The sequence below is a fragment of the Rhea pennata genome, chromosome 16 (genome assembly GCF_028389875.1).
Source record: "Rhea pennata isolate bPtePen1 chromosome 16, bPtePen1.pri, whole genome shotgun sequence".
NCBI lineage: Eukaryota > Metazoa > Chordata > Aves > Rheiformes > Rheidae > Rhea > Rhea pennata.
In genome coordinates this window covers 14,431,148-14,451,196 of record NC_084678.1, presented here as the reverse complement: position 1 = coordinate 14,451,196, position 20,049 = coordinate 14,431,148, and the positions used below count along the sequence as shown (strand labels likewise).

At 42.8% G+C, this 20,049-nt stretch overlaps 1 protein-coding gene across 4 annotated transcripts in view; it reads right to left on the bottom strand.

Annotated features, from left to right (window-relative positions):
* Window positions 1–20,049, bottom strand: part of CDH4 (cadherin 4) — a 452,425-nt gene that overhangs the window by 88,247 nt on the left and 344,129 nt on the right. For all 4 annotated transcript variants that reach the window (XM_062588916.1, XM_062588917.1, XM_062588919.1 and 1 more), the window contains 2 exons: window positions 10,969–11,124; window positions 3,393–3,537 (listed from right to left, as the gene is read on the bottom strand). In XM_062588916.1, coding sequence (XP_062444900.1) covers window positions 3,393–3,537; window positions 10,969–11,124 — 301 coding nt within the window. The remainder of the gene's footprint in view (window positions 1–3,392; window positions 3,538–10,968; window positions 11,125–20,049) is intronic.

The following is a 20,049-nucleotide window of genomic DNA, read 5'->3' as shown; positions in this document are numbered from 1 at the left end:
TACATCAAAACATTTTCCAGAGAGTACCAGAAAAGGAAAAAAGCAATGCAATTCAATTTAACAGCCAGTACACATTTAAAGACGCTCAAGGACCGGGCTGTGACACACATGAGCCCGTGATTTCAAGAACACTACACTCAGGTGCAAGATGCTGTTTCAATTAAGTTATTATAATCATAACTAGCAACAACAACCTATTATAATAATAGTACTTGATGCTTGCTTTTCCATTCCTATCAAGGTTTGGTTTCAAGGTGACTTGCACGCCATGGAGAGCACTCCTCGCAAGCCCGGGCAGTCTGAGGGCTGTGCGGGCTGAGAAGCCGCTTCTCGTCAATGCGTGTCACACTGTCTCTAGCAAGTCTCTTCACCCTGCCGCCAGTTCTTTCAGCTCTTGGAAAATCCCCATTGAAGGCTACTTGTATTTTAAGCTAAAGTAAGCTTTCTTCTTCCTAGGGAGGCTAAGTGCCCAGCAGTGCCTCTCCGCTCAGCCCAGCCTCGGAGTACACGACCCTGCCTGTATTCCCATTTTCTTGGTTCACAGCATGTCCTTTTGGCTTATTCACTCTGGAGTCTGCAGGTCACATCTTGCTTGGCCACCCTGCCACCGCATTGCCTGCAACAGCCAGGCACCGCTGGCACGGCGCCGCCGAGCCCTTTCTTGTTCCCTTTGAATGCGATCTGCTCTATTGATCCCGTTAATCAGCCTTAGATGGGCATCTCAAGGTCACCGCGCTCTGCTCAGTCTGCGCTCGGTGGCGGATTTTTGCTGGTTTTGCTCTAGGAAATTTCCACGGGTAGAGGTTGAGCTCCTCATGCTCCCCCCCAGTTTGTTTTTAAATCAGGGCAAAATTCCTGCCACCTGGGCTGCCCTCAGAGTTAACATTTATTTGGGATATTCTAGTACTCTAGTTACTTTCCTCAAGGGAAACACACAAGTTATTAAGAACATCACAGATACCAAGGTAATTGCAAAATTCTGCCTATTTAATCACAGCCATTCTAAATGGGCATATGGAAGATGTGAGAAGTAACAATCTTACGGGATATCCAGGGAAGAATTTTCAGTCTTCAGGCATAGTTCAATAGCAACGAATAGTGGAAAATGAATGCTGAACTCCTGTATCATATAATAAGATTTTTCAGTTTGCTTGAAGCAAATCTATACTTTATGCATAGCTATACACACATATGCATATATCTTTATAAACGCATATACATAAATAAAACTTACTGTTGAATCAATATTGAACATCTTTTGCTATCTGCTACCTCTAAGAATACATCATTTCTTTCATTTGTCGAACATTTGTCACAAATAATTATGAATTCTAGCTGCATATTTTTTCTCTTGCAAAGACTGCTTTAGAACCTTCTTAGTATCATAATACTCTGAAGCAGCTTGGACTATAAGGGAAGTTTCCAAATCTCTGCAAGATCTATGCTTAGCTAAATACGTGGTCTAGACTTGCCTCTATATAAAACAGGGATACATTACTTGGAGGCAAATGAGGAGCACACAGGCATACGCAGTAACTCTATGACCTTTCTGTCATTTTCTCAAAGATGTAACATCATGATTACTGCCATGTACACGGAACAAGAGCCTCAGATACACCTACATTCCCAGGAGGTTCTACAAAAGCAAGGAATAGAAATTCAATACTAATATAAGCCTTTAAAAGAACACTGATTAAATAGGAAAGGGAAAAAAAACAAATACATCAAAGACAAATGTAATTGCTTTTGAATAAAAACAGATTGGTTTCTACCTACCTGCCTTAAAGGCAAGCACTACGGTCTGGGATACAGAATACCAAAAAATACTCGTAGAAGCAGAAGCACAAGCATTTTGTAGGCAAAGGTATCTTATTCTCATTTAATAGCTCGAAGGCTTATCTGGATTTCAAACAAGAAGAGGATGCAATTTACTGCTTCCATCACACAAATGAGCTGAGCTAGTTAAAACATTTGGGAAGACTTTGAATATTGATTTATACTGGAATAAGATGTAAGAAATTTGATTTGTTATGGAAATGTATCAACATTTGAACCTTGACGTGTCCCAAAGTGGCCTTCAAATGAAAGAAGGGAAAATCCTCTTGGGAGATGTCATTAGAAGGATCAGTTCAGAGACTTCCCGTGTCACCTCTGTGGATCACGACCTGGATCAGCACTTTGAAGCCTGGCAGGTTGCTATGCACAGCATATCCAGAAGGAAGCTGTACCTACTCTTTCCTCAAGAATAATGTCACGCTGTGTCCCCCGTATATGTCACCCACTCCTCACAACGCCAAAAGACAATCAATCACGACCGCGATTCACTTCGTTAAAAATAGTGGCCACTGGAGACTTTCTCATGACACCTCAGGCAGCAGAGAAGCCATGATAAATGTTTGCTTGCACAAACCAAAAATCACATGGTGTTTAACCCTTCAGCTGGCAAATAACTGGACACAAATTTATCTAGGAAAAATCTCTCTCAATTCTCACACTATAATTTCTACTTAAATAATGAATACATTCATATTAGTTATGTTCAGCAATAAGCTAAAACAACCTCCTCAGTGTACTGGAAATGGCATAGTTATGCTGCACTCAAATAACAAATCAACAATATAGTTGAAAATATTAACGGCCCCAACAACTGTATTTTTCCAAAAACATAAAACACGTTAATGTAAACATTATCACTTGAACTCTGTGCACAACCTACACTCTCACTGATTTTGCACCCATAAATTTTCTGAAAATCTACTAAGTTTTTGCCCATTTCACCATCTGTAAGAAAAATCTATGAGAATGGGGGATAAGACAGCAATTTCAGAGAGAATAATCCAGCTGCCATTAATAGGTCTGCACCAGGCCCCAAATAAGAAAGTAATTTCTTCACACTTTGGGACACAGCGTTTATTGGAGTCTGATTGGGTGCCAGATATTGAGCTTGCAAACGACCGGATTAAATACCAAGCAGTGAGATATCGAGCATCTCGGGCACAGGGCCAGAGAAAGGTCACTGCTGGGTTGGGTTTCTTGCAAGAATTCTCTCCTTATTACAGGATTTTGTTGCTAGAATAACAGCACAGGACAAATATAACACGCACATGAGAAGGGCAATTCTAAGAATTACTCTACAAAACTGTTGCTTTTGCAAATAATATGTCCAGGAAGGGATTACAAAAATCTAGGTTTCTTCTAATGCAAGTTTGCACTTTCTCCACTTTCAGAGAACGAGATTTCAGCTGAACTGCTGCAGTTTCTGTCAGTCTTAAACCAAAGAGCCAGAAACAGAATACCAACCCTACGATCCCTGTATTTCAGGAGGATGCAAAGCTACCGGGTCAAATTAATGTTTGAAAACTTACGATAACTATGAATTTTTTCAGTCGTACCTGGTTTAGAGCCTTCATCAACAGATCCATTATAGACCTGGTTTATAAACTCCGGCCTGTTGTCATTCATATCAATCACATAGATGTAAAGGTCAATAGGATTCTCCACTTTGTTCCCGTTCATATCCACCGCATGAGCTCGGAGCTGGGAATAAGCACAAGGAAAATATCATGTCAGCCAGAGGATCTGACGTAGAACGAGAGACCGCGTTTTGTAAGAACTGACTTCACTGCATAAACACTTTCCCAGAGTTGAGCTGGGAATATCTGAATTCCAGCAGAAAGCAGTAGTGTGGTTTCCATTGAGACTCCACACACACACAGTTTTTCAAGGCATAACATATTATCAAAATAATATTTTAAAATAACAATTGCTAGTGAAAACACTTCTATTCTGGGTTAGTGATCCAATCTCCTTCACTGCTAACAACCGGCTACGTTTTAATTTTTAAGACACAGTGGATCTTGTCTGACAATCTTGGAAGAGTAAATTTTGCTTCTTTCTGAAGACAAGAGTTTTACTTCAGACTTTTCTTATGGGATCCCACTGCCTTTCACATCCACAATTATAGTGATTTTTAAGCCAGGAGATTTCAGAATACCGTTAGTATTGTTTATGCTTTGTTTAACTGTGGTCTCGAGGAACAGTGCTTACAGCCACCCCTGCTCTAAGCACCGCGCCACATAAAACCAGTCCCGTTCCTCCAAACGGTGGGAGACCCTGTTGCACGAAGAATGAAATACCTTTCTCAGGTTTAACTAAAATATCAGTGATGAAGCACTACAATAACCAGAGCCACACGGCTCGGTCCTCATTTAAAGTGGGACTGCGGCTTTATCGTATTAGCAATAACCATTAGTAATAATGCTGGAAAACAAGAGCATCTGTTTTCTGAACAAAAGGGACAGATACAGCATGTCAAAATGAGTAATTAATAAAACAAAGCAATCAACAGTAGTCTGGAACAATCAGTAATCAGGTGAAACAAATGGATAGCGTTTTCATTAAAAGGAACAGATGGCTACTGCAAACGGCGTGCGCGCGGGACGGATCCGTCGACACCGGCTCCGCAGAGCAAGCCGCGCTCGGCTCGGGCTGCGCAGAGCCCGGCTCGGGCTGGCCAGCAGCGGAGGGACATCTGCCTCGGGGCACGCTGCGGGTTTCACTTGTCCCCTTCTCGTTTCAGCGCCAGGGAGCACTGCTGAACCTCCCCCCCCCCAGCACTCGGCACCCTCCGGGCCTGTCCTGCACGGCTGGCGCTGAGCACGGAGGCGCAGGTGACACCAGCTTGGTGACACGCAAGCGGCGCGCTGTCCCCTGGGTGCCGGGCAGGGCTGGGGACCTGCCAACCGCCCCGCGGTGATTCCCGGGCACGGCGCAGGCTCTTGGGCATGCCGACACACGGCAGCTCGTGGCCGCAGGGGTGCTGAGCGCACTGGTCCCTCCCAGCGCCGCCCGGGCCGGTCAGGATGCTCCGCGCGGCTGAGGAGGTCTGCTGCTCTTTTGATGCATGACAGAGAAATGTGCTAATTGTATTAGCGCTCGTTTCAGTCTTTTGCTTCTGCAGCACCCGTGATTGATGCGACTTTCTCCTTCAGGTAGGTGTTCAGAAGTCCAGAGCTTATAAAAAGCAACTGCAGTCTATTATGACGGGCTGGATTAACATTTAATCAAGCAAAGAGCACAAACTGCCAAGCGAAATAAGCTGGTAGAAAAACATTTTTTAAAGGAAGTTAAAAAATACTTTTTCCTTAACGACTGAAGAACTCTGGCTTCATTTTCAACGCAGGATGTACCATTTATATTTCATGATTTGCAATGCTCTTAATATCTGCATTCCTTGCCTGCATACAAACTGCTTGGACTCCTGCCTGTTGACTTATCCTCCATCACGTCAAATGTAGCCATTCAATAGCTTTACAAGTCAAAGGTCACGCTGCCTTTGAAAAAAATAATTTGGAGCTAAAATTAAAGTTATTATCTTCAAACTGCGGCAGCATTGGGCTCCTTCTTGCCGTATTTCCAGGAGCGGAAACGGTTCCATTCAGAGATAAAGCAGAGAGCAAAGCTGATATCTTTCCCCTCAGATCTGACTTTCCCCCTGCAAAGTTTTAATTACATTTGATAGCTTTTGTTTGAAAGCTCCAGGAATAAGGAATTTCTCAGCACTGCATTTCTATCTGCTTGTTGCACTCGCCAAGCACACGTACGCGTGAACAGGTTCCTGCCTGCACTCAAGGAAAAAAAGATTCAATAAGCAGGACTGCAATAATCTCATTAAAACCGCAGTGGCGCATACGAGTGAGGCCCTCGGCCCCAAGTGCGACAGCAGCATCAGGACCTGGGCTGAGTTACGAACGGGAGGCCCGTGTCTGGGAATTCGGGTGCTGGAGCTGGGGCCCTGATCAATGGCGTTCAGGCAGCAGGAGCACGGCGGATTCATCACGCTCCTCAACGCTGCCCAGCAGACCCAGTGCCTTTACTTCCCGGATCGTGCTGGTGTCTGGGTGTTCACAGCTCTCCTCCTCCTCTCCTGCAACTTGTTGTTACTGCTTTCCTTTTCGCATGCTCCTCTTCTAACTCCTGCTACTCTTTTTTTTTGCCTTCAACAGACTTCTCTTCTTTTTTCTCCCATGTTTGCTTGCATGTATTTTCTCTCTATATTTTCTTTTAATAATTCTCATGCAGTAACAGCTCCATTCCTTCCATAACATGTTGCTCACTTGTGCTCAATGGCAATGACAATAGAAAGAAAAGAGAAGTTTGAGCTAGAAGGCTGAACCTACAGCTCACCAAGCGCTTTCCTCCCTGGAGCCCAGGCCCAGAGGAGGATGCAAAAGGGAGATGGACTCCGTGGGGCCATCTGTATGACCGGGAAACTCCAGACGTACCTCCACGGTAGATCAGACACTACATTTCCAGCCCATTCTTAATTGGGCTTCCCCCTGTTCTCCAGTCATACTGTTTGTACTAATCAGGCAGCCTCACCTTCGACAAACACTTTCTTTTGAAATTTTCTTCTGAGATGTGCATGGATATAGCTGATCTGTCTGGCACAGTTTGAGCCTAACGTGGTGCTCAGAGGTGTCTGGGCTGCAATCTGCTGCTGCCTGTGCAGAAGAAATGGATGGATGGGATTAAAAGTAGCTGCATGCAGGTGCTTCTCCACTGCTTGTGGCGCTAGGTGAGACACAAAGGTGGCTGCTGCATTCAGGGTCAGACACACACATCATTTAGAGCTGGAAAAGACACGCTTCCAGAGGGCAGCTGGCACAACCGGTGCCACAGGTCGCGCAGAACCGTTCCAAGAGAGGTGGCGAGGTGGAGGCACAGACAAGGCGCATTGATAAAGCTGGTTCGTAATATTTACGTTGTTCCCAGGAGACAGCACATGATCTCAGACAAGGAGGAGGGAAGGAATAAATGGTATCAACTGAAAAGAAATACCTTGTAGAGGATTCTGTAAAACTAATACAGGCTAAATCTCTAGCTGCTGTATCGTTCCACTGTGCACCAGCCAAAGAACTGCCTCGATATTCTTTAACAAGTATTTTTTAAAAGTTTGACATTCATTGCTATCATATTTAGCAGCAGCTACAACAGGTCTCTGAGGTTTTGCTGCTGACAGCTTCCAGTAGCTGTAAATGTAGCTGCTGACATACAAATGATTCAGTATCATGATTATTGATTACACTGGAGGCTGGTGGTATCTGAAGGTAGTTAGTCAAAGTCAACATAGTGAATTGTGTTAAATATGAGTGTTACTTATGCACTAATACTATTAACACAAATATACATTATCAATCAAGGACAGAGCCTTTAAACAATAAGCATACAATGTCATGCCTAATTTGTGTGCTCTTAATTTTGATTTAAAGTGCAAATTAGAGTATTGTGACACAAATGGCTGGTATTACTCATCAGGATTTGGTGCAAAATATCAGCATTAGCTTTTTTCTCCCTTAATTTCTAATAATCTTTTTTGTCCCTCTGCACTTCAAATAATTCCTTCTCAGAGTACAATCATCCTGTTCTGCTCCAGCCATTTCGGACAGAGCATTTTATCAGTCTCATGCTGAAAGCATACACATGGGTCAGGGACCGTATCAGGCCTCCCTTCCAAGTTCCACATTGCTTGAGCATCAGAAGCAACTGACCATCTATCAACAAGTTTATATTGATGGTCTTTGATAACAAAGCTTGAAAAAGGTCTTGAAAAACTAACCTGACAATTTACGCAGCACTAGCACTTGCCAGACCTAACTGCTGTTTGGTAAGAAACTGCTGTCTGAACCAGAAAAAAAAAACACTCAGAGCCATGAATTCCATCACCAGTACGAACAAGACCTTGGGAACACAATTAAATAAGGCCAAAAGCTCATGCACGTTAGATATTACTACCTGCTGAAACTTATTTGGCATGGAATAAACATTCAGGGCTGACTACAAGAGAAGATGCAACAACAACACACAGCGGGACAGTAGTATGGACATGGTGGGATGAGCTTTAGCCAGTGCTCGCAATGGGATCATGTCCCCGGGCTGCACCCCCCGGCACGCGGGCGCAAAACCGCACCATTCGGTGCGACACATGCACTCTGCAACACAACGTGGCATTGGTTATGTGCTACAAAGCCCTTTGCATTTCTCTCTGATCCCATTTGCAGCTGATCTGCATCTGGGATGTCTGCAAGGTCCCTGGAGAGTTTGTATTCTGGTTTGTAGTGGAGGCCAGAAAACAGACGAGGCCACAAGACGGCTGAACTCATGATCGCTGCTGTTGCCAAGGGTGCTGGTCAAGCTAACGCAGACGTGCTCCCATACGCTCCAGCTGTATAGACCCAGGGAGTCCCAGAGAGACAGACACCTCCGCACACATCACATTCAGAACGATCCTCACTGGAAGTTCAAGGAGGATATTGAAAACTTACGGGGAAGTTCTGCCACAGAACTCCTAAATTAATTAGAAAAAAATCTATTTCACCCTAGGGAAAAGGTAGGTTTCATCAGATGAACGGCTTGCTAAATGTGGAGAGAGTTAAAACACTAGTATTTTAAAAATGGTAGTCCTGAAGCAATCCAGATAATTATGCATAAGAAAATATGTGTTGAAAATGTGGGAGTTAATGAAACAGAACTCTGATATGCAGCCTCACAAACACTTTCAAATTATTATTATTTTTTTATAATTAGTTTTTAGATTACCTAGAAATGAAAGCAGTAAGGACAACACTCGATAGTGACAGAGATATTGAAAAGACTCTTTTCTGCTTAGGACTGCAGCAAATACGAAGCTGTATAAATGTCCCATGTTCAGCCAGAGCGGCTGGGCCCTGCTGAAAATTTGGCTCCAGAGCTCTGCTAATCTGAGCTAAAGAAAAACTCTACCGTAGATGTCAAATCAATTTAGAAATGTCCCAGCTATACAGTCCAGATCCAAACCTACACCCTGACCATCGGTTTCTCAGCATTCAGTGTAAGTCTGGACGCAAGTTTGTCTCTCCTTTCAGTTAGAGACTCCGCCATATGAAGTGGCATAAATTCATCAACTCCACTGGAACTTGTAACTGTTAAGACTCTGGACTATATCCTTCTTCTGCAGGCTGGCCTATTTTTTTCCAGCTTCTAGCGTTGTCCAGTCCTACTGTAATAGGTTTCTGCGCTTTTGTTCGGATCCTTGCTTTATCCATGGTTTATTTATAAATGCTTTGTAAAGACTTATTAAACGGACAATTGATGGTTCAATACATCATGAATCAATTGTTACAGATGCCAGAGGATCTAAAGGTTGTTTACAGCCATGACTTAAAATGATCTCTATCACCTTCTACTGTTGTGCTTACAAAGACTGGACACCACACACTATTCTCATCTATAAGGTGCTCGTAACATTTATCAGCTATTCACTTTCTGTTAACTCTATGTTCGTGTAACCTTCAGAGTGTGAATATGCTTATTTATGTCTGGAGGCTACAAATTCAAGGTGAGGAACTGAAAAGACTGGGAATACTGTAGTATGTACGAGACCAATTTATTCAGTGCAACAGCTAGGGTACGTTTGTTATTAAGCAGCACATGATTTGTTATTATGAGGGACAAAATCCTTCTCATCCTCTTTTTTGACTTAGTGAGTCTAATACTAAACATCATAGTGTCTCCATCAAAGGTGTTAGCTTGTGAACTGTATTATTGACAACACTGTTATAATAATCTAGCACTGCTGAAACAGTATCAACACTGAAATGACATATACTGTATCTCAAATATTCCCTTTTCAGAACAATTTATCTTCATATTTTCCCAAGCCCAACAAGCAAGATAATTGTTCTTGTTCATGGGGGATAAAATAGTTTTCCTTCAGATTCTCTTTCACCCAGGGGAAATCTCCATCTCCACCCAACTAAAGAGATAATCTATTTTTTTTATCCTTCCACCCCAGTCCAGAAGCTGTGTCAACATGGTTAACTGGATACCTGATAAAGCTGACAGACCGGGCGGCTCCGACGGAGCAGTCAGGAATATGGTGTCAGCAGAAGTGACCCGTACCACTGCGCTGACTATTAGAGCATCCCTGGGAACGGCTATTACGGTGCCGACAGAGGTGCCTAACGCTGATACAAAGCAATCCATGAAATGACCTCTTACGACCACTCTGAGAAAGAACTAAAGCACAGACGCAGAAAATGATGGAATTTTGCAGGTCTGTCATGCAAGAAACATTTTTTTTTAGCTACTTGTGGGACCATATCTGCTGTGCAATTACACTGAGCAATATAGAGACTATGATTTAGATCAAAACCTAATGACCAATTACACTCTAAGTATTCTGCAGGTAGAGCATTTTATGAGCTAGGATAGCGTATGGAAACGCTTTTGAGTGTAATTAATCTTAATTAATTCCCTCATATTTAATATTAGTCTATCTGCCTATTTAAAAACGTATCTGACACACCCCCATCATACTGCCTGATCGTCTCCTAGTGATTTAAAATGAAAAATGACTATACCAATTATTGCATGTTTAGCTGCAGTAATGATTCTTAAATTAGTTATTTCCCAAGACATGCTAATGTAGAAATTGGTTTCTCACGGTTCTGGGGGGTTCAGTCCACAAACAAATTTGTATGGATATAATAAGAAGTGTGAAGCTGCACCACTTCAAATGAACGACTGACTTTTTTTGCCTGAAGAGGACATCAGTTTAGTGCCACTTTGCATCGGTTTGGCCGATGCAGCAAGGCACGCTGAAGTAAAACAAGAATAAAGATACTGTCTCCACATACATGCACACAAATGCTCTGGCACAGCTGAAACTTGAACTGCTAGTTAAACTGTGAACCTTCTTTGTGCCATTGGTCCCTTACACCTTTTGCTGACGCTGGGAGCCAGTCCATGCTGTTAATTTGGGCTCTAATTCTGAACAAAGACCAGGCACCCTGGTCTTCTCAACGCCACAACATGTCTCTTGACAAGATGAGACTCATTGGACCCCACAATTCTGACAGTTTTGCTTTGATCTTGTGAAATCAGATCCAAAACTCATGTCGTTTTTTCCTCCCAGCATCTTATGCTTACATGGTAGGAAGCCCGTTCTTCTCGGTCCATGGGACGGGTCACGTACATTCTGCCAGACACGGGGTCAATGCTGAACACCTCCATCGGTGGCTGGTCGGCCCCCACGCCAGTGATGCTGTATCTGATGTGGATTTCTTTATCCTTATCGGAACGAATCTGAATGAAAGAATAAAGACAGCAATCAGTAAGCTATGGACAAAAGCCACATGGGTATTTAAACAACTTTAAAGATCTGAGTCTGTAAGATGCGTAAATGTAATGCTGTTTTCAAATTTGACAAGGGAGCTGTAGAGCAAAAGTCTGGGAAAATGGCAGTAAAAGATTATTCCACATATTTTCAGCTATTTTTTCTCTTCTTTTATTCATGATGATTGTCTAGGAATTATTGAAATTCTGACTTTTTTTTGCCTCAGGTGTAGAAGCATGTGCTTTCACAAAAAATGCTGTTTACTTCCTGAAAATCCAGGCCCTGTAAAATGTCTAAATCGGTCAGATATATATGGCATCTCACAGTCATTAATCACTTTCGAAAGCGCTGTCTCCAGTCTCCCACATCATCCTCTCAGTGCCTTTAACTGTGCACACAGATACTCCCAGGGCAGTCTAAGAATAGGACTGCTCCCTCCCTCTCTATCCAGCTTGCCAGCTTGACGGAGCAATGTTGGGAATGCCCAGTGGGATGGTGCCACTCCATTCGACTATTTATTTAGGAAAAGCATGTTTGGCACATTGGTTTTGAAACTCCTTCCCTCCCATACCTTGAGAAACACCCAACAAATCAAATACAGCATGATGAATTCCGTGAACCTGGGATATGGAGATGAGAAAATAAAAAAGGGAAGTTAACATCTTGTCCTATCAACCTTGACTATCTCTTTAAACTCAAATTTAAATTTCTGATCAAAAGACGTTCTTGCAACACCATGACCATTCCTGAAAGAAAGCACACGGGACAAATAAATTACTGCCCCCTCTGCTATCGCAAGCTGTCTTGGCAGTGTACAAGTGATGTGCATATATTTCTCCCTAGTGGGCCTCCTACTCCTTCTAGTCATGACCTAACCAGATTTCATCCTCTCCTGACTCAGGAGGCTGAGAAGATGCCGGATGTGCTGGTGCAAGGTAGTATCAGATCCCCGACAAGCATCTCCTTTGGTGCCTTCGTCCAGGGCATTACCGAGGCCATAATGTTCGGCCTCCATCTAACAGTCTGTTCCTGGGAACGGCTAATAACATCAGTTATTACTAGAAACTGCTAGGATTGACTCTTGCTGCACCTACGCTTTGGGAGCTGGAGGTCAAGGAACAGAGACAGTTCTATCTGTCTTTTCTCTCTAGGATTCATTGCCTGTTAGGCTATCAGCACCCAGAAAACTGATTAGACTTAGACTAGTATAATCACTGGAGATATTTTCAAAGTGCCCTCAACCTGCACCAACAGCGTGCACAGGTTTTTGTTTGTGCAGTTGTATTTGTAACAGGCAACTGAATGGACAGGCATGAATGCAATCTGTGCTGGCAAAATATATTGAAAAAATACTAAATTTAAGCTTTGCTTCCACACTTCTGGGTTTAATGATGGCAGCTAACTCATCAGCTCAAGGCCTGAAGTCCATAGTTCCTATTTTTAGGAAGGTAGCTTTCACCCTGCCCGGTAGACAGGGCTGAAAGTTGAATTTATGTGAATGTTGCAAACATAGCTCAAGTCAGAGAGTTCAAGGTCTAACGCACTGCTGCTGACAGCTGGAAGTACATGTTCCCACAAGGCTCAAGGCAAGTGAACGTGCACGGGGCCACTACGAGGCCTTCAGCCTTGAGTCACTGTGGGGTTGCCACCTCAGAAATCAGAGGAAAAATGGGCAACTTTGGGCACCCAGTTGTGACTGTCCATATCCGTATGTGTCCATAAAGCTCCAAAGGATCTACAGTGGGTAAAACCAGCCCTTAACCGTTAACAAAGCTGGAAGAGAAAGAAATGGGGCCTGGTAAAGTTTCTGAGCAGCTGCAACAATTTCAAGAATCCAATTAGGAATATAATTTTCATTTATAAAATTGCTGGGATGTTAAATGTGCAATGAGGCAGCCGCGGGCTGACGAGGTTCCCTGCCGCGTCCACCCGTCTTGCATTAGAAGACAAAAGCAGCTTCAGCCAGGAGACGGGAACGAGGTCCCGGCCCCTGGCGAGGAAAGAGCCGGTTCTGACGGCTGGAGCAGTGCTGGAGCGGGACGTTACCTGCGGTGAGGTGGGAAAACAGATCCTGCAGGTGACAGGAGGGAAAGGTCAACGCGACCTGAGCACAAGCACCGAACAACAAGCCAGCTGCCCTCCGTGGAACTAAAATAGAAGTAATTTTAACTTGAACCATGGATCTGTTAGTTTTTATGGAAGTTTTAATGCTGTATTGCATATAGTACCCGGATCTCATCATGATAGAAGCATTAGAAATGCATAGAGACAGAAACAGGGAAAACGAGGCTGGATTTAAATATTCAGCGCTGAAGGCATTATATTTTCAGGAAACAGATAAACAGAAGCTCTCTAAGAAAGCTATGTGCAGTTTAATTGAGTGTATGCTGTGGGTTGTCCTTGCAGCACTTTTATTAGCATTAATAGGGTCTAAGCTGTCTGTATGTAAATCATTGCAGATCTAGGAGATGAAATATATCATAAGAGCCACATGACTTACGCAATTATACTAGGAAAAATCCACGAGATAATTATACTGCATTGTGCAAAATAAAGATACAGGGAAAATATGGTGCAAATATTCAGTGATGACTCATTATTTGTTGTTAATTGCCAGCGCACTACAATGCTTTGCTAGTTACCAGTACTTAATTCCACTTCCAGGAAGCGAATAGGAACACTAAGCGTCCGGAGAAAGCACAGACGGAGAAGAGGCATTTGTCGTGGAAGGGTACGAAGACCATGGGCAGAGAAGCATAGTACGCATTACTACCAGGGAGATACTCATTGCACAAAGGCACGCACGTTTTATATTGGAACGTGTAATTTTAGCACTCTTAATGAGATTTTAAAAAAAGATTTTTTTTTTTACAGTAATCCTGTAACATTTTGACCAAAGGTTTCATTTGCATAATTCCCAGGGTGCAATTTAGTAAATCTTGTTGAGAAGTTAAGAACATTATCTGAATACAATGTAAGGTTTACTTCTTTTGTTGCAGCTGTTACTGGAGCAGTTTACCATAATAATAATAATAATAGTAATAATAATAATAATAATAAAGCTCTATTCCCAAGGAACTTACTAGATCAGGAGAAAAAATTACTGTTTGGGGGAATTTACTAGCTCAGGAGAGAGTTGCTTTTTCATTCATTTATGCCTGGCAAGCGTGAAGGTGGTAACATATCTGTATTATAATATTCTGACTATTCTGACTGGAGAACAGACACAAGAACTTTATTCATTTACCTTTCATTTTATAATGCAGTCCCCAGTTATGCTGGGTTCTGGATTACAGAACAGATGGTAGGAAGACAGTTTTCCTTAGTTATATTTATACATTTTTCCCTTGGAGGAGCCGCGGAGCTTTGGGTTTCTCCAGCACCAGGCACACTCCATGGTGTGTACCACGACGGGAACGCAATGAGGGATGACGGTCGGGGTCTGCCCTAGGAGGAGTTTCTTGTGAAGCAGCTTTTCCACTCTAAAAAAACCCCCTCTGAGATGGAGCTTAGATTGGACCGTCCCAGAGAGAAAGGTAAGTTTTCTTGGAAGATGTGATCCCTAACATTATTATGAATAGCTCCTGAAAACAGGTGAAATCTTCCATGCAAGAATTCTGGGACGCAGAAAACCCTGCCCTAGGCTGACAGATGTAAATGCACCAGTTAGGACTGGAGGTACCGGCCCCCAAAGGCAGCAAGGAGCAGCGCAGCGAGCCGAGGGCACCTTGACCTCGCAGCTCACCGCGGAGTGAGGAGCTGCAGGGCGGCTGAACTCGAACCGCTGATGAACTGCCCAAGAGAGAGCACAAACACTGCAGCCCAGGCTTGCAACTCGGAACCAGAGAGCTCAGAGTCTGATTCAGCTCTCGTTTCTACAGAGTAATTCCAGGAACAGAAGAAATAGGCGTGATTTCATGGATGGGAATTATCCACTGAAGGTTCTGGTTCAGTAACTAAAAAGTGTAAAAACGAATGTTGCAGATCTTGAGATAACGCTCATAGAGCCAAGTCCTTCAGAGCCATCTTTCTATCTTGTAGTAACCTCACATTTAAACAGGCTTGAAAAGCAGCCTGCTTGTGACACAGGATCACATCCCACTTTTGCAGATGAAATCTTAGGCTTCATGCATCTCCATCGGGATTTAGCGTGTAGCTAAACTATTCCAGCAAGTTTTACTGGCAAGCAAAACTTCAACTGATGAGCTCCTGTGAGGTGGCAAATTTTATCACTCTACTTTGCTCCCGTTAATCTCTATCCTTCTTGCGCTCTCAGCACTTCCATTTCTTGCTGCATAGTCTTAAAGCGCCAAGTGCTCTTGTCATGCTGGAAAACATGAAGACCAGGAGATCTCTCGTGGAGTGGCCTGTGCTGTGGCAGGAGCAGAAGACCATACTAGTTTTGTTTGGGAAGACAGTTTAGTTAAAATGGTGAAAGGAAGAGTTTGCATGGACTTGGCAGTGTGAAAAGAAGTGTGTGTTTTACTCTTGTAAATGTAATGAACAAACTTCGTTGAGTTTGTTTTTCTACGACCAGTTCCCAAATGGTGGCAACTGGTAACATGCGAACTAACCTATTTCTTATATGGATTCCAAAACCTACAAACGTGGAACTGAAGCTTTCTTGGACGTTTAGGTATCTATGAGTAAATGGTGCAGTATTAGTTCATGTGGATTAGTAAAATGAAATCCGGTGTCAGCATTTTTGTTGCAATGTTGCAAGAACTAATCTGCAAGCTAGATAAACTGCTAAAATAAATCCCAGGATATACTGCCAAATCATTCCCATGTAAGAGCAGGCACTTAGGACATGGGTGGCCGTTTCTCTTAATTCTCTCTACTGGGAATTAACTCTTGGTCTCCTGAGTGTATATTAATCAAACAGTCAAGCTCAGTACAGGAGTATCCTGGTGACAGGTAATGCCTTCTGGTATTCACAGGAATTCATACTACACAATCTATTAAATACGACCCTTTTAAAAACACAGGCAGCTTTCAGTGAGTTGAACATGGTCTAGGCTGTGCATGATGGTGTATGTAAGGAGCTGGGAATGTATCCAGAGAAAACAAAGCAGCCAATTCATACACGGCTGTATTTTCTATCCACAGAGCAAGCTAAAAAAATAAATCTTCTAAGTTCTCCAATTTGTTCTATAATACTATGTCCTTAAGAATGTCCTTGAAAAAATACTACATTTCCCAGATTTCCCATAAAATATTTTACAACAGTTGCACTAACATGACCTGGGGAGCTTTGGACCTGATTTTTTTGTTTTATAAAATCCATTATAATTATTAATGAACACATAAAATAATGTAAATGATAAGCAATAAGTGTCTTTTATTATTAAGCTCTTAGCTATTTTACCCATTAAGAAAACCAAATTAAAATAATTGAAAACTATAATCTGTCATGCATTCAAAATGCTCCATAGAAATTCAGACAGGCAAACATATTCAAAGTCTTTAAATGAGCGCACTTAAGAGTCAGTCTAAACATTCCAGCACTGACTCATTAATTTTAGTGGAAATATTTTAATTTAGCTACATCTTACTGCTTTTTGAAATCTCTGCTAATGATTTACGTATTTATTTTTAACTTAATTTGCAATATATTTAAGAGTCACTTGTATGAAAGTTTTTAACTTTCATTTCAGTTGTTTTACAAGCCAGTAAAGTAGATCTCTAGCCCTGTATTTCCAAACAAATTATTGCATGTCACTTACTGAATCATGTATTCTTTCAATAAACATGTTCAGAATTAAAACAGACTGAGAAAGATAAAGAGAGATTTAGAGACCCAATGATGTTTAGGTGATATTTATTAATTTCTGTCGCCTTTTATCACACCTGCCAGTGATCCCAAGCTACTTCCCAGAAAGAAGGAAAAGAACAAAAGCTCCTCTGAAATACTTCAGCTACCTTCAAAGAAACCCATCTATTCTGCACTTTGAAATGGGGAGGAGGGGACTGCTATCAAAAAGGAAAATTTCCATTAACTACAACACTAGACTTAATAGCAGCCTGCAAGTCTTTATCCACTACAGGACAAAAATTAGTATCAAATGAGAGTTTCCCATAAAAGCAATATTTGCAAGCAAGGTCAAGCAGGAACAAATCTCTATTGGCAAAGAAAGATAAGATGGAAAAACCATACGTGTTTATCGTTGTGGCCTTCCTCCTTCCCTAAAACTGGCACTAATTTCATCTCATATCTAACTTCCTGAAAGCTTGGTATCTGGTCTACCAGAGTCATATAAATGTCACTGCAAATCAGAGCACAGACAAACACCTGCAGAGGAAAATTCATCTTTCTGGCTTGAACACCTTTCTAAGTACATGTATCGAATGTATAGACAGAGCCTAGAAATAGGCTTAGCCCAGATGCCTAATTTTTATGGGGCTGAAAGTCACTGCGATGCACGCCACTCTTCGTGCAGCCACGACCAGCATTCAGCTACTATCATTATTTCTACCCAAGAGATTAAGTTTCTTCCTCTTCTTCTTTAAAATACAAAGAAGATGTACTGTAGAAATGTTCCTTTTGCCCTAAAAACAGGATGCCTCTCAAGTCAGGCTGAATTTTCCTCTGCTCCAGCTGAAATTCAGGCAAAGCGATTTATAATGTATTTATTTTGATGATAATAAAGTAAAACTAATATATCAGAGATATTAAAGGTTTCATTTAAGTTACTGCCTCAATAATACGATCTGCACTAGTGAAAGAAATGAAACTAGAAAATGTCGGAACCCAAACCAGAAAAACCCTGCCAACGAACACCTCGTGCTCTGCCGCTCCCCAGCAAACGCTGGCCGCATCCACGGACCGAGCTGCGGAGGAACCTGACTCCCTTCCAAGCTGCCTGCTTCTTACCACAGGGAGTTTGTGCCCTGCTTGGCACAGGCACCTCACCAAATGCTCGGCAGCCGCGAGCTTCCAGCGCTTCCCGGGTCCGCTGGCTTCTGCCCGCCTCCCTCGGTCCAAGGGCCGCTCTCCGAAGCAGCGGCTCCCTTCAGGCCAATTACGTCCACGCGGACATGTTTCGCCTGAGCCCTCCCTATGCCCATGGACAGCTTTGATAGTCTTCACTCCCTTCCTTCCTTCTAGGTTTTCCTGAATTTTTTATCAGTGTTTTTCTCCTGTACCTGGAGGAAGATCTAACATCAAGCAGATGGAGAAGGGGAGAATATAAATCAGGCTCAAAGAGGAGACCGTAACGCAGCAGGCAAGAACTTCTGCCTGCCGTTCTGGTTACAGGCCAATAATCTCGTGTGACCTCAAGGATAAGTGTGGGAGGAAAATGAACATGTCAAGCTCACAGTACTGTTCATAACGACCACTATCCCACTTAAAGCGACAATCCTCTAGTCTGGAAGCGTGAGCAGGGGAGATACTGCAAGCATCTCTTGTACTGTGCCCGGTACACAGCAGCACACCTGGGCTCCGACCTGCTGCATCTGAGCTTTGCTTTGACACGCTCTGCAACAGCAAGGCGCTTGTACCTGAGCGAGAAGTGTCTCGATGCAACGAGACTGAGTGTCTGCAGGATCCACGCAGAAAGTCAGATTCCTGCCTATGTCCCTACCCACGCCAAAGTTTCCGAGTGGTGACTGCAGATTGACAGCAGCTAACAAGACGCCAGCCCTGCCAGGTCTCTGTCTTTACCGATGAAAGCTCAGTAAATTGCAATTTGTTGCATGGACTTCATGATTAAATAATTAAGCAATTTTCATTACTTGTCATTAGGAAGGTCAAGAAGCTAATGCACCTGTATCAGAAACTGGCCAATGCTAATGGATCTTCTACATCTAATGATAATTGATATGGTAGAGTAATTTCTAAAGCAACATGTGCTTTCTCCAGGCTTTTTGCAGCGGGTTCAGTTTTTAAGTACTCCACTGTGGAAATGCTTCAGCATGCAGCAAGGTGAATGAGAGGGAAGGGAGAGGCAAGGCTATGACGGGATGAGAATATTATTACAGGATTGGCAAAATAACACAATGCGGGCAACGTTTTATCACTGCCAGAATACTGATAGCAGAGGCAACAAAGCTCATCTTTACTAGTCTCCCTCTTATCTCAAGTTACAAGGAGATAGATTCATCAGTGTTGTGAATGAAGGTGCCAGTGGAGTTACACGTGCTGCTAGCTGGTGAATTTTGGCCCTTAAGGACCGAAGCTGGTTCCTATCATGCAAGATGGAAGTCGTTGTTACTAAATAAGTGGGATCTGACCTAAAAGCACAAGTCCTCCTCTGCAGTAGAGGATGCTCCATGACAAAAGGTCAAAGCAAAAATCTCAGAGGTCAAAACACAGGGCTGAGGTGTTCTTATTTCTTGGCCTGTGATGATGAAAGAGTCACCACTTCCAGATATCAGAAGAACATCCTTCATAACCTATTTATGAAGGGATACACACTGTTACCCTTAGTTAAGGTACCACACTGTAGCTCCTTCATGCAGCTGGCCCTACTGCCTTCTGCTATGGCTATGTTTAAATGAAGACTAAGTTAAGGGAAAAAATCAGGTTAATGGGCCTTTGTCCTCACATCTTTCTGAAGTTTGTCTCTCCCTGAGCCTTACATGGCATCCACTGCAAAGCTGGTCTGGTAAAGAGGACCCAGCACCTTTCTGGGAGTAAAACTGAGCAGGAAATAGAAGTGCTCGCTGCAGGACACAGGCAGTGATAGCAAACAGCAACCTTAGCAGAGGTAACCTGATCACTGTAACTAATGACTGAAGTCCTCAACTAGTATAAGTCTGCATAGACTCAGTGCCTTCCAATAAAGGCACCCTAATTTACTTCTGCTGAAAATCTGGCCCACAGTTTATAAATTAAGCTGCACTGCCCAAGAACGAGGAAAGACTTTTGTACAACCCCATGCAGCAATGCA